Genomic DNA, 14,420 nt, shown 5'->3' with positions numbered 1-14,420 from the left:
TGCGCTCGTCGGTCGACACTTAGACTTAAACATCCAAATTTTTTTTTTCAATGACAACGTCTTCGTTTATTTTAAGGCGATTGACATCTTGAAGGTACATCTAACAAAATGTCAAAACTTCATCAGCAATATAACCTTCAGCTATACAACCTTCCGGCCTCGCCTTATTTCTAACATAGCTTTTTAGTTGTTTCATATACCTTTCAAATGGATACATCCATCTCATACATACCGGGCCTCCGGCAATCGCTTCATTAGGTAAATGCAAAGCTAAATGAATCATAATGTCGAAAAACGTTGGTGGATAAATCAACTCTAACTTGCACAAGACTCTAATAATGTCTTCTTTTGCTTTCCTCATATCCTCCACCTTTAGTGTTCTGGAGCAAATTTGCTTGAAAAACATACAAAGATCTACAATTGGTGTAGAAGTTTCTTTGTCCAATAACGCTCTAACTCCAATCGGTATCAAACGTTGCATAAGAATGTGATAGTCATGAGATTTCAACCCAATAATGTTAGTATCATTATCTACCACTTTCTTACTAATGTTAGATCCAAACCCATCAGGAAATTTAACATCTCTTATAAATTGACAAAAGATTTTGCGGTCAGCTTTCTTGAATGAGTAGCTTGCATGTGGTCTAGTGAACTTGTTACCCTTTTTTTGCAACCATTGATTACGCCGGATATTCAGATTTTTCAAGTCCTCACGTGCATTTGATGTGTCTTTACTCTTATCATTCATCATAGAAGTACCCAAAAGACTCTCACCCACATTTTTCTCGACATGCATCAAATCTATGTTGTGTTTCAGCTGTAGAGAAGACCAATATTCGAGCTCGAAAAATATGCTACGTTTCGACCAGTTCAACTCGAATCCTTGCCGATCCATGTTTTCTTTGAGAGTGTTAGGATGTTTACCCGGTTTACGAAGTGTTAGACGACCTAGTTGATCTTGTATGTCTTCATTAGTAAAGTGTCTCGGAGGGGGTCTTGTCTCTGGTTGCCCATTAAATTTCAAATTCATCCTTAATGGATCATCAGCATCTAAGAACCGACGATGACCGATATAAACGACTTTATTTATTGCACGGTACGAAGGAGTGTCTTCATTGCAAGTCGGGCATGCTCTATACCCTTGTCCACTCCAGCCCGATAAACTACTACGAGCTGGAAAGTCGTTTATTGTCCATAACAACATAGCTTTCATCGTGAAGAATGTGTTTGTCGCTGCGTCTTTAATGCGTATGCCTGATTGCCATAAAAACTTAAGCTCTTCCACTAATGGCCTAAGGAAAACATCTATGTCCTTTCCAGGCGCTTTAGGGCCGGGAATCAACAAGGCCAACATGAATGATGACTCTTTCATACAAAGCCATGGTGGCAGATTGTAAGTGGTGAGTACAACCGGCCACGTACTATGCGGATTACACATGTTACCAAATGGATTAAAGCCATCAGCTGCCAGCCCTAATCGTACGTTGCGAGGTTCACTCGAGAAGTCAGGGAAATCTACATCAAATTTTTGCCAAGACTCTCCATCAACGGGATGACGCATCACATAATCTTCTGATCTCCCAGTACTATGCCATATCATATTTTTGGAAGTGTATCGTGAACAATACAAACGGCGTAGTCTAGGGGCCACTGGAAAGTACCGTAACACCTTATGAGCCACTTTCTTGCCCTTGGTGTTTTTATCAATCCACCGACTCTCTTTACAAACGGGACAAACTTGCAATGACTTGTGTTCCTTCCAGAAGAGAAAACAATCGTTTTTGCACACATGAATTGACTCGTACCCTAAACCCAACTTCTTCGGTTTCTTTTTTGCTAAATAATATGAACGGGGAACCTTGTTGCCCGGTGGAAATGCCGAATGCAACAACTCAAGGAGTTGATCAAATGAACTATCAGTCCATTTGTTGTTGACCTTCATATGCATCAGCTTTGCTAAAAAATCAAGGAATGAAAACGAACAACCAGGATATAACTTGGTTTCGACTGCCTCTAACAACTCTTCAAAATCATCATCGACACCACTACCCCCTGTATTCGAGGTTCCTTCATCGAGGTTTATATCATTTTCTCTCGACTCCCACATAACATCGTCAATAACATCGGCCATCTCGTTGCTTGGCGATACGACATCTACAACTGGAGGGATTAAAGGTTCACCGTGATATATCCATGTTTTGTATGATTGACTGAAACCATATATACGAACATGACGTCTCATTGCTTTCGGATTCATGAAGTAACGATTATCACATTTCTCACACGGACATCTGGTTTCACCTTTACAATCTAGGTGTAACATGGATCTCTCGACAAAAGTGTCGAGCCCTAGCTGGAACTCGGGAGATTGACGATGTGGATTAGTAGTCCAGCTTTTATCAATAGACATGATGCAACTGAAACATAATTTAGTGTTTAAGGTTTACTTTATGGGAAACAAAAATCAAGTAGAGTATTCATAAAGTTGACGATTCAAAAAGTATTCTAACACGGGATAACCTAATTAAAGCTAATTTTAAAGTTTTAATGACCAACATTAAGTCACTAAAAGTATGTTGCTATTAAGTTGGTTTTATAAGTGATTTAATTTGATTTTACAAAGGTAACTTAATTTGATTCTAAAAGTAAATTAATTAGATTTTATAATTAATTTAATATTTTCTTTTTTGTTATTAGTTTAATTTATTTATTAAACTAATTTTATTTTATTTTAATATTAACATTAACTTGATTTTAAAACTACTTTAAGTTGATTTTACAATTAATTTATTATTTTTTTAATGTTTTTTTTAAATTAATTTAATTTTATTCTATTTAAATTAAAATTACAAGAAGTACGTTGCTATTAAGTTAGTTTTATAATTAATGTAATTTGATTTTACAAAGGTAACTTAATTTGATTCTAAAAGTAAATTAATTAGATTTTATAATTAATTTAATATTTTCTTTTTTGTTATTAGTTTAATTTATTTTTTAAACTAATTTTATTTTATTTTAATATTAACATTAACTTGATTTTAAAACTACTTTAAGTTGATTTTACAATTAATTTATTATTTTTAATGTTTTTTAAATTAATTTAATTTTATTCTATTTAAATTAAAATTACAAGAAGTACGTTGCTATTAAGTTAGTTTTATAATTAATATAATTTGATTTAGTTTTATAATTAATATAATTTGATTTTACAAAGGTAACTTAATTTGATTCTAAAAGTAAATTAATTAGGATTTTATAATTAATTTAATATTTTCTTTTTTGTTATTAGTTTAATTTATTTATTAAACTAGTTTTATTTTATTTTAATATTAACATTAACTTGATTTTAAAACTACTTTAAGTTGATTTTACAATTATTTTATTATTTTTTAATGTTTTTTTTAACTTAATTTAATTTTATTCTATTTAAATTAAAATTACAAGAAGTCACTAAAAGTATGTTGCTATTAAGTTGGTTTTATAAGTGATTTAATTTGATTTTATAAAGGTAACTTAATTTGATTCTAAACGTAAATTAATTAGATTTCATAATTAATTTAATATTTTCTATTAAGTTAGTTTTATAATTAATATAATTTGATTTTATAAATGTAACTTAATTTGATTCTAAACGTAAATTAATTAGATTTTATAATTAATTTAATATTTTTTTTATTAGTTTAATTTATTAAACTAACTTTATTTTAATTTTAATTTATTAAACTAACTTTATTTTATTTTAATTTTAACATTAACTTGATTTACAACTAATTTATTATTTTTTTAATGTTTTTTTTAAATTAATTTAAATTTATTCTATAATTAAATTAAAATTACTAGAAATACATTGCTATTAATAACCTAATTAAAGCTAAAGTTGTAATGACCAACATTAAGTCACTAAAAGTATGTTGCTATTAAGTTGGCCAAACATTAAGTCACTAACAAAATTAAGCACTTTCAAACCATATACAATACATTACTAGAAGTAAGTTGCTATTAATAGCCTAATTAAGCTAAATGTATACATCCAATTTCATATTTCAATAACCTAATTAAGCTAAATGCATATTTCAATTTCATCCAATTTCATACAATTAAGCCAAATGTATATATTCAATTTCATACAATTTGCATATTCCAATTTAATCCAATTTGCATATTCCAATTTCATACAAATATATACATCTAAGTTTCATGTTAAGGCAATGTGGTATAACTTCAATGTAATCTAAACATAAATTTCAACAAAATACATACAATCCAACAAAATTCCCACAAATGTGAACAAAACACACATAATAATTCAACAATCCAACAAAATGCATAACCAACAAAATACATACAATCCAACAAAATGCATAACCAATTCATATATCAAAATACAAACATAATCACTCAACAAACTTGAAAAATACTCACTATTTATCATCTAAAACAGAAAAATCATAAAGAAGATGAGAAATTTGACCTTGGTTGGGGGCAATTTCGGAATTTTGGCTAAATGTCGACCTTGGTTGGGGTTGTGGCGGTATTGTGGCTGCCTTGAGGGAAGGAGAAGCTAGCTAGCACCGGTCCAAGAAGCAATGCGTCCACCAAGTTGAAAAATTGCGAGATATTGAAGAAAAAACGAGAGAGAAGGTATCAGCTGTGAATGGCAGAAAGGTAAACTGTGAAGGGTATATGCGTTTAGCATTAGCGGCGACGGCTATTAGCGGCGACGTAGGGCAATAGCGGCGACATTAGGGCATTAGCGGCGACACACGGAGGGAAAACTCAGCGCGCCTTTCCGCTTTCCTTAACAACCGTTAGATTGAAAACAAATCGGACGGCTGGGGTGAAAATGATGCGGATCGCTAAAAGAAAGCATTAGCGGCGATGCCTTTAGCGGCGACAGCCAGCAATAGCGGCGACAAGTAACGCATCTTTTACGTGTCGCCGCTATTGCTGGCTGTCGCCGCTAATGCTTTCTTTTCTTGTAGTGAAAATAATAATAATTATAATAACATAATAATAATAATAATAATAATAATAATAATAATAATAATAATAATAATAATAATAAATTTAAAGTAAGGGGCTGAATGTGACAAGTTGTAAATATGTCTTTAGTCAAGAAATTTGTTTTCTGGGTAGATAGTGTCGTTATGGAAGAGTTAGTGATGAAATTTTAAAGCCTATATTTCTCTCTTGGAGATCGTCGGGAGAGAGTTGGGCACTTTTCTTGTGGCCGACTCCAATTTAAGTACGCCCTTACAGATCGTAATCTACCCGTATTAAGTATCAAATAATCTCATTTCCACTTTCTTTTCTTTTTCTTTTGGCTACCGGGAATAGCCACCACTACTTCCGCAACCACGATCGCCGGCATGTTCCTTCCGCCACCAATGGTCCCCAAAGAATGGGTGTGTTTAGGTGGTGCGTTTATTTCCTGTCATTGGCCCTTCGATTTCTATGGTTTTGTGAATTTGGAGGTCAATTGTCTCCCTTAACCACCAGCTCCTCCTGTTGTCGTTGTGTGTGTATATGTGTGTGTGTGTGTTTGTTTCAGCCACCGTAGGCCACCTTGCAAATGCGCTTATAGTTTTATTACTTGTGATGATTCACAAATGAATGTAAAGGCATTATTTTCCAATTATTCCACTTATACTTAATCAGCATCATACTTTGTTTTAGAGTAGTTTGACAATTATTGACCACCACAACACCACCATCCGACCACCAATAGGTGATAGTTTTCTAAGAGACTCGATTTTTAAGACATTTAGTGTCATAAGGAGTGTAATGGGTTGTAACTTAACCCTAATAAGATGATTTTTTATGTCAAGTTCCTAACTCTAAATGCTCATTAAGCCAAGAATCAAGACGTTCGGGTTAAGTTGAATTACATATAATGATAGCTAATAAGTAACCATTAATTATGATAAAAGTTTTAAAGTTAAATCTTAATCATTAAGTCTTTCATGGGACACCTAAGGCCATGACCTTAAGGTTAATATGATCAATTTCACTGAATCTATCTTCAAACTTCTAAACCTCAAACTTATAAAAATCTTACAAGAATATTGAAAGCTCCAAAAATCATAAATTTTAGTCTTGTGGAAAGGTTTATGAGTCTAGTTTCGCTAAACTTTGAATCAAATTACCAAATTCCAACTCCTTGTAGGGTATAATTCACAATCTTCTTAAACTGGTATGTATTGTCACATATTTCTTACGTTGTCTTTCAAAAATTATAATAAATTTATTAGAACTCCGAAAGTCAAAATTTCATGATGTGGTTAGATATCATGGGCAAGATGAAATTCCTATTGCTACTAACATCTGTTTTCACCCTAACCAAACGGATCCCTCTATGAATATCTAAGAATCATTTCATGCTACCATATCCTGACTTTTATATGCATGTGACATTATTTTCACAATGTCTTCCGTTGACCTTCTTTAATAGTAAGTTAAATAGTGAATTTGTTATGATAGACCTTGCAATGATATACTGACTAAGCTTCGATATAAACTAGGATAATCTATTGGGGTGCCTATTGAATCAATTTTTTGAACTGGTTCGGATGGAGTTATGGGATTTTAGTGAAGTATAATAACAGACAGAATCTCTCTTCCATACTTTTGTTGATATAAAAATAGCCGTTTAGGTGAATAAACAGGAGACGCCTAAAATATAATTTAAGTCTACCAAGGTCTATTATAGCAAATTCACTACTGAACTAACACTACTACAAAAAAGAGCATTACCGACGGCCAAAACCGTCGGTAATCCGTCGCTAATGCTCTTTACCGACGGAATTGTAACGAACCAAAATCCGTCGGTATATTCTTGTCGCTAATTGTTTGTAACGGATTTTCGACGGATATGGCAAATTTTTAGTGACAGATTTTTCCGTCGGTAATAGTAACGGATCACCAACAGAATATTATTTGCAACGGATTACCGACAGAAAAATTTACTAACGGATTACCAACGGAATGTGAAATAATTTACTAACGGATTACCGACGGAATTCAGAATAACTTACTGACAGATTACCGATAGAATCTCGAAATGACTACCAATTTTTTTTGTGACAGATTAGCGACGGATTTTGGCATTATAAAAAAATTTACAAATTAATGAAGAAATTAAAAACTAAAAATAATTACATATTCAACACATAAACTTTTTAAACATACATCAAATCTATATTTTAAAACCAACAACTATAAAAGTAAATCCATAAATTTCAATCATTTGACATACATTAAATCTATAAATTTCAATCCATGTTATCAAATACCATAAATTTCAATCCATATTGTAAAATATTGTCAACAACCAATAGAGAATTCCTTCTTGATTAGCTCGTGGATTCCACACCTGTCATTGAGAGTTGTTAGCTAGAGAGATATTTATATATTGCCCTCCAATGTTTACAATAAAGGGGGATAAAATAGTAAAAATGAATGTTATTAAGAAGTAGCAATTATGATAATACGTAAGAATATGTGATTTTAAGTACAATATTCCTCCATCTGAAGTTTGAATAAAAAAGAGTTAATGATGAGAAATAGCAACGTACCTTTCTGAAATTCCTCATTATAGTTACATACTTTCAAATAATTATAATAGGAAACCATTTTAGATTTTTTCATGATTATACTAAGTTTTTACTCGTAATGGCAGCCTATTTTTAATAGTAATAGCAATGTACTTTGCTATAATCACAAACAAAATGAAAGTAGATTGCTATTATGAATGAACTTTAATGTATGATACCATAATCGAGAACTCTGGTAAAGGACGTTGCTATTTCTCACTATTAACCCTTAAAAATGTCAAATTATTTCAAATAAAAGGCAGCCGCTTATCATCTCAAGAAATCTAAAAGGTATAAAGCTTCCCTAGAATTGAGTCACCTTTACAACTTTTAGCAAATGTTCAATAACATTTTTTGGAGACTTTTGTGAGTAAAGTAGTTTCACAAATGACCCATTGTGAAATAACTGTTCAAAAGGCTAAAAAGATGGCTAATTTGATAAATGAGACCACCCACTTTGATACATGTACCATACCTTTTGTCATGTTTCCATTTCAATTACATTTGCTTTAAACTCGACAAAGCCAAGACGGTTGCCAAATATGTCAACTCCTATATCAACAACTATAGTATCAAATTGTTAGAAGAAATTGACCGATAAGGTACTTATTACTGATTAACAAGAAGCTTGAAGAAAATACCTGAATGTGTACTTGTTTTAGAGACAAAAATCCATCCACAGGGAGTCCTTTTTCACTTTGAATTTTCTTTATCCACTACTTAAACAAAGATGAACCAATAGCTAACCTGCAACAAAAGGTGAAGCATATAAGAAGCTGAACATGAAACTAGAAACAATTGAAGAGGAAAGCATGGATTTAAGTTCGCTAAGATATAGGACATGTACATAATTTGGTGTATTACAGTAGCATTGAGAGATTGATGAGGATGCTAAATTGCTAATTATTATAACAACATGGCTGATGAAATGGCCATATACTAATTATACTCGATCCACAATAACAAAAGGTGGCCACTACTTGTTAAAATCAAATGGATTATCGTTAAACAAGTAAAGTATGTTGACAATATTGGTAGTGAGAGTAAAGTAAGTTGCTATTTATGGACATTTGCTCTAACTTTATTTAAAAAATAAATAGATTAACTTGAGCAAGACAGTTTGAAACATTTGATATCACACAAAAATAACATATATATATATATATATATATATATATATATATATATATATATATATATATATATATATATATATATATCATTTGAACTTACTTTCACAAGTGGCAGGCCTACTAAAAAAATGGTGCCATTTCCTTTTACCATGACACTTCATCAGCAACATAACCTCACCAACAAAAACATAACATAATGCTAAGAGACAACAAATCCTAAAACTGTAATGCAATGTTTTGATACTAGCAGTGATAAAGTGAAAGATATACCTTGATATCATAGAAGGGAGTACTCCATAGAGATACTTCAAGGCTCTTTATGTCTCTCAATTTTTCTTTAACCTTATCAATTACCAATTGTAAGTCATATTCCACCTCTTCTTGTGTGTATTTTGTTTGCAGCTCTAACCTGTTTCAACCCCAGGTGATGAATTAACTATGAGTTGTTTGGGTAATGAAAGATGTCCCTTTTCTTGTTCAGTCTAAAACATTCTTAGCAAGCAAACCTCTTTTACAAGATCTTGGGTTACAAATTATGTCCTTAAAGCGGATCAAGATAAGCATATGATTGGTTGGTTGGCATAGATGACTTGTGCATTTGTACCTTTCAATTGAAAATGAAAAATAAAAGAAGAAATCAAAAAAATGTTAAGAGAAGAATATTCTTGGAGTTGAGAAGGAAGGATATCGGGACTCAATTTAATTTAGTAGCTATCTATCTGTATAATGCCACGTCGCATCCGATATTCATTACTGATTGCCAATGAAATATTCCCAAACATAGAACCACCAAGTACTACTGATTCTACCATACAGAAATTAGAATTGTTTTATAGATAAAAACTTGTCTAAACTCTAAAGCACAATGTACCAGTTGCTTAGAAGAAAGACAAGTAAACTAAAACTTATGCACACACAATAATACCTCAACTAAGCAGATAGACTTATGACAGTGTTTGGAATTTTTGTAGATGAAGTTTATTGATAACATCAACACCAATTCATATAAGAAATCATACATACCTGAGGTAAGTTGTATAGTGAGCAAAAGAATTATCCGCTCCTTGATCCAATGCAGAAATCGTTGATGACTCAAATCCCAAATCAGAAGTCTCTTCTAAATCGTCTAATTTCTCCATTCTTAATAGTCTCTGGTTCTAGAAACTTTGGATTAGTGGTAGAAATTCAGTCCTGCATTTATACAAACAGTCGGCGTGCATTAAAAAGGATAACGGAAAGAAACACCACGAAAATACTTGAATTGCAAGAATCTTCGTAAAGGACAAGCAAAAAACAAAAATAAATCTCGAAACGTTGAGTAAATCGCTAGCAAAAAGTTAATATTTCAAAAAAACTAAAATCAACGGTTAGATCATTCAAAATACCAATATCAACATAAAAAGGAGATTAAGAATCTTTACAGAGACTTATTACCTTTGTAAGAATTCGAAACTGTTTCCTCTTTAACCACAATAACAGCAAATACTAAACAATCTTGATTTCATTTTTCTCTTTCTTCAATTTTTGGTCGATTGAGGTCGAAGATTGAACTATGAATGTATAGATGTCGGAAGTCGGAAGTCTGAGCTGTAGATGGAAGGATTGAACACGATGTTGTCGACTGATTTCGGTGAAGATGGAAGGATTGAACACGGTTGAAGGTCCACGTCTCTACACCTGGAACAAAGATTTACAGGTTGCCGGTGTTCACAGAGAATGGGGAGGGGCTTTGTTGGTTTAGGATAAGTGATGCGTAGCCCCGCTCAAGTGAAACAGTAGCCCTAAATTGTAATCGACCAAATTGCCCTCATGTTTATAAATAAGAAGACTTAATTTACCGACGGATTACTAACAAAACTAAAACTTTCTTCAATTCTGCCGGTAAACAGTCGGTATATACCGACGCTAGTGTACTTTGTTGCAAATCCGTCGCAAAAAACGTTACTAAGTATCCCAATACTTTCGTTTTCTTATTCGTCGGAAATCCGTCGGTAATCTGTAGCTGTTTGCGACGGATTTTTTCCGTCGCTAAAATCTGTCGCTAATGCTCGGTTTTCTAGTAGTGTAATTATTAAAGAAGCTCGATGGAAGACATTGTGAAAATAATGTCATATGCATATAGAAGTTGGTAAGTGATGGAATTAAATGATTGTTAGATACATATAGATGAATCGGTTTGGTTATGGTGAAAACCGAAGTTAGTAGCACGTTGATCAAATCAAACGTACCATGCTTTCGGGGTCTATTTAAGACAACATAATAGTTTCTAAAGGTATCAAATATGATTCAGATAGTTATTTGATATCCCTAAAAACATGGTGGTCGATGCATGTACATTGCCACCTTCATGTGGTCGTGTACAAATGGTTTCTTCACATCTAGCAGACTGTTATACTGCTGATAATGTATTTTTTTTTGGTTTGACAACCGGTCTGGATGTCTCATCACAATCTACTCATTGATGTTAAAAATAGCCAAACAGGTCTTATATCTCAATAGAGAAGCAACTGTATGAGTGTCTCATTGTTTAATCCTCCAAACGACCCTTGGCCGGGACCGTAGGCGGTAGCAACCAAACAGGCCTTGAGTGTGTAGGCAATTTGCCGATCTTTGATCCCAAATTTCACCATGTAAGTCTCCAAATTTAATTTTGCATAATTATCACACAATTTCTATTTTTATTTTATTCTATTTTAGTGATAGATTATGTGTTTTCATTACTTTATGAATATTCTGCCTTTATTTAGGGGATTATAAATGTTAATTTTAGTTGTTCTAAAGAAATCTATAACTTATATTAAATAAGAATGTATTAAAAGTGTATAATTAAAAAACATAATCATATTTTGTAGGTTTTGAATATTAATTAAGAACGGTGAGGAGCCCATCATTTGAATTGATGTTAAAAGTAAAATCGCTTTGTAATTTGTATGCTTATATTCCACAGTCAAAGTCAACCCTTTATCTACAAACTAGTCCCAGGACTTGGTATACGGCGCCAGCAAATTAAGCACATACATTGTAAGAAATATTTTCAATTTATGTTTGAGAAAAATATACTTTTGATGAGATAACGTTTACTTATAAGTTTGATAATTATTATAAAAACGTGTGTAGTTAAAATTTTAGCAAAGATTTTAATCAGAAAGTTTAAATAAAAACGCTAAAAATCTGAACATATGTAATATCAATTTGTTCATTGCTCCATTGGTTTTTAGAATGCGAATTAAGTACTCTATAGGGAATAAGTCAACACGCCATATATCTTCAACGCTGCACCTGTATACACTAAAATAGAATCAGTTGAACACCATCCTCCTTCCCGCATTTTTCAAACATCTTTGAATTGATCACCATCCTCCTTCCGAGGTTTTTCAAACACCTTAATTTGAACCGATCACAATTTTTATAACCCCATTTGAAGTCAACTGTATGCTCTCTGCTGTATATAAATACGCCATTGCTATTGATCAAGCTCACCAAATTAACTAAACATGAAGAAGTCTCAACTTAGTTCTTCAGTTTTGCTCATGGTTCTAACTTTCTTGCTTTCTGTTTCATGGGCAACGTCCTTATCATCCTCAAGTTCTGGCGATCTAATAAGCTGCCTACTGTCCAAATCCAACAATGTGACTACCGTCTCTCAACTCATTTTCACCCCTGTCAATGCTTCCTTCCTACCCATTTGGCAAGTGGCAGTTCAAAACACCAGGTTCCTTAAGCCCTCCACACGTAGACCATCAGTGATCGTGACACCTATGGAGGAAACCCTTATACAAACATGTGTATACTGCGCCAAGAAACACGGGTACGAGATCAGGATCAGGAGTGGGGGCCATGACTACGAGGGCCTCTCATACACTGCTGATGTTCCCTTTGTTATGCTTGATTTCACCAACATGAGGTCTATAGACGTGGACGTAGCAAAAAGGACTGCTTGGGTCCAAGCAGGCGCTACGCTTGGTGAACTCTACTACAAAATTTCGCGAGAGACCGATACCTTGTATTTCCCGGCAGGTGTTTGCCCAACGGTGGGTGTTGGTGGTTACATGGGCGGTGGTGGCTACGGAAACCTGTTGAGGAAATACGGTACTGCTGCAGATAATGTTCTGGATGCTCGCTTCATGGATGTTGATGGGAATATTCTCGACAGGAAATCAATGGGAGAAGATTTGTTTTGGGCGATCCGAGGAGGTGGTTCTTCAAGTTTCGGAATTGTTCTTGCATGGAAGCTGAGCTTGGTTCCAGTTCCAAAAAAAGTAACCGTCTTTATACTGAATAAAACTTTGGAACAAGGGGCTACCGAAATCTTCCATAAATATCAATACGTTGCACCGAATATCGATAGAAATTTGCACATAAGAACTCAAGTTTTTGCCGAATATATCGGCAACACCACCAAGAAAACCATAAGAATTATGTTTGAAGGAATATATCAGGGCACAACCGACACATTGCTTCCGTTGCTTTACAGAAAATTTCCAGAGCTCGGTGTTACCCGAGAGATTTGTGAAGAAATTAGAATGGTGCAGTCGACCCTTGTGTTTTGGGGGTTGCCAAGCTCAACCCCGACCGAGATTCTGACGAACCGATCTGCCATTGCCAAGCTGAACAACAAAAGCAAATCAGACTACACCCGCGCACCCATCCCCATAAAAGGACTCAAGAAGATATGGAGAAAGCTTATGCAAAACGATGAATCGGCGCTTCTGATGATCAATCCATTTGGCGGAAGGATGGCTGATTTCTCAGAGACAGCAATTCCGTATCCTCATAGAGCGGGGGTGTTTTTACAAATTCTAAAGACTGTCAATTTTAACGGTCAACCTTCAGACACAACACCTACATCCCTCAGGAGGATAGCTTGGCTGCGAAGCTTGGATGCTTTAATGACGCCTTATGTGTCAAACAACCCCAGAGAGGCATACTCCAACTACAATGATCTGGATTTGGGTGTTGGAAGTGCTAACTACAAAGAAGCAAGTGTTTGGGGTGAGAGATACTGGAAGAGGGACAACTTCAAGAAGTTGATTCGAATCAAGGCCAAAGTCGATCCTCACAATTTCTTTAGGCGCCCACAGAGTATTCCTGTTTTCTAAAACCCCCGATCAGCTAAGCGGTTGCAGAAACACCCAACAGATGCATTTTATTAATTCTTTTAATTGTTTTCATGAAAAACTAGCAATAATGCTACTTTCTGTCAGTTTCTTTTCCTAGTGTATATGATCTCCATGCTAACAAAGATGTCTAAAAGCATGTGGTCAAATTCTAATTATGAATTTATCTAATAAATACATTGTCTTATTAAGACATTTTATATCATATTTCTTCCTTATGCTTCCTCTTGTCTATATATTATGTTTTTGATTAAAATAGTTTGGGTCAATTCAACCTTAGACTTGAGATACGTGCTATGAAAAAAAAAAAAGAGGTTAGCTGTATGACTACACCGAACCTGTCATAGAGTCATCCTGTGGGGGCAAACCTAAAACATTATGATCAATATTTTGGCAGAAAATAACGTTAAAACATTAAGCTTATTAATATTTTTTTTTCACAGGTCAATCTATGTAAACGTATAAAATCTATAAGATATTATATAAACTTTTATTTAGAATGGCGCGGGCCACCAAATTTTTAGTATGTGAGATTCAAACCCAAAACAAGTTCGTTTGAATGCTTAATTCTAGAATAA

General features: G+C 33.7%; 2 protein-coding genes and 1 pseudogene across 9 annotated transcripts; 1 reads left to right on the top strand and 2 right to left on the bottom strand.

The window, feature by feature from the left end:
- Nucleotides 1–100: 100 nt before the first annotated feature.
- Nucleotides 101–2,410, bottom strand: LOC145095206 (uncharacterized). Its single transcript, XM_079033128.1, has one exon. It carries the CDS (start codon nt 2,408–2,410, stop codon nt 101–103), a length of 2,310 nt encoding a protein of 769 aa, XP_078889254.1.
- Nucleotides 2,411–7,216: 4,806 nt separating this feature from the next.
- On the bottom strand, nt 7,217–10,638 carry LOC145092136 (uncharacterized). 8 transcript variants are annotated; one of them, XR_013702433.1, is made up of 7 exons: nt 9,749–10,629; nt 9,232–9,329; nt 8,996–9,134; nt 8,826–8,898; nt 8,234–8,339; nt 8,068–8,156; nt 7,217–7,372 (listed from the first exon to the last, which is right to left on the bottom strand). XR_013702433.1 is itself a non-coding variant. In XM_079030041.1 (7 exons), exons 2-5 carry the CDS (start codon nt 9,862–9,864, stop codon nt 8,335–8,337), a joined length of 333 nt encoding a protein of 110 aa, XP_078886167.1. In that variant the 5' UTR covers nt 9,865–9,916; nt 10,160–10,636; the 3' UTR covers nt 7,217–7,372; nt 8,068–8,156; nt 8,234–8,334. The 8 variants fall into 8 exon arrangements, 7 of the variants coding, with proteins under 7 accessions (XP_078886167.1, XP_078886170.1, XP_078886169.1 ...); XM_079030041.1 differs by lacking the exon at nt 9,232–9,329 and having other exon boundaries at nt 9,749–9,916; nt 10,160–10,636; XM_079030044.1 differs by lacking the exon at nt 9,232–9,329 and having other exon boundaries at nt 8,063–8,144; nt 9,749–10,638.
- Nucleotides 10,639–12,185: 1,547 nt separating this feature from the next.
- LOC145092134 (tetrahydroberberine oxidase pseudogene) lies at nt 12,186–14,047 on the top strand (annotated as a pseudogene).
- The last annotated feature ends 373 nt before the right edge of the window (nt 14,048–14,420 follow it).

The sequence above is a fragment of the Lactuca serriola genome, chromosome 3, assembly GCF_051521515.1.
Source record: "Lactuca serriola cultivar US96UC23 chromosome 3, Lser_US96UC23_V15, whole genome shotgun sequence".
Taxonomy (NCBI): Eukaryota; Viridiplantae; Streptophyta; class Magnoliopsida; order Asterales; family Asteraceae; genus Lactuca; species Lactuca serriola.
Note: the sequence above shows the minus strand (reverse complement) of the source record. Positions and strands in the feature narration are given on the sequence as shown.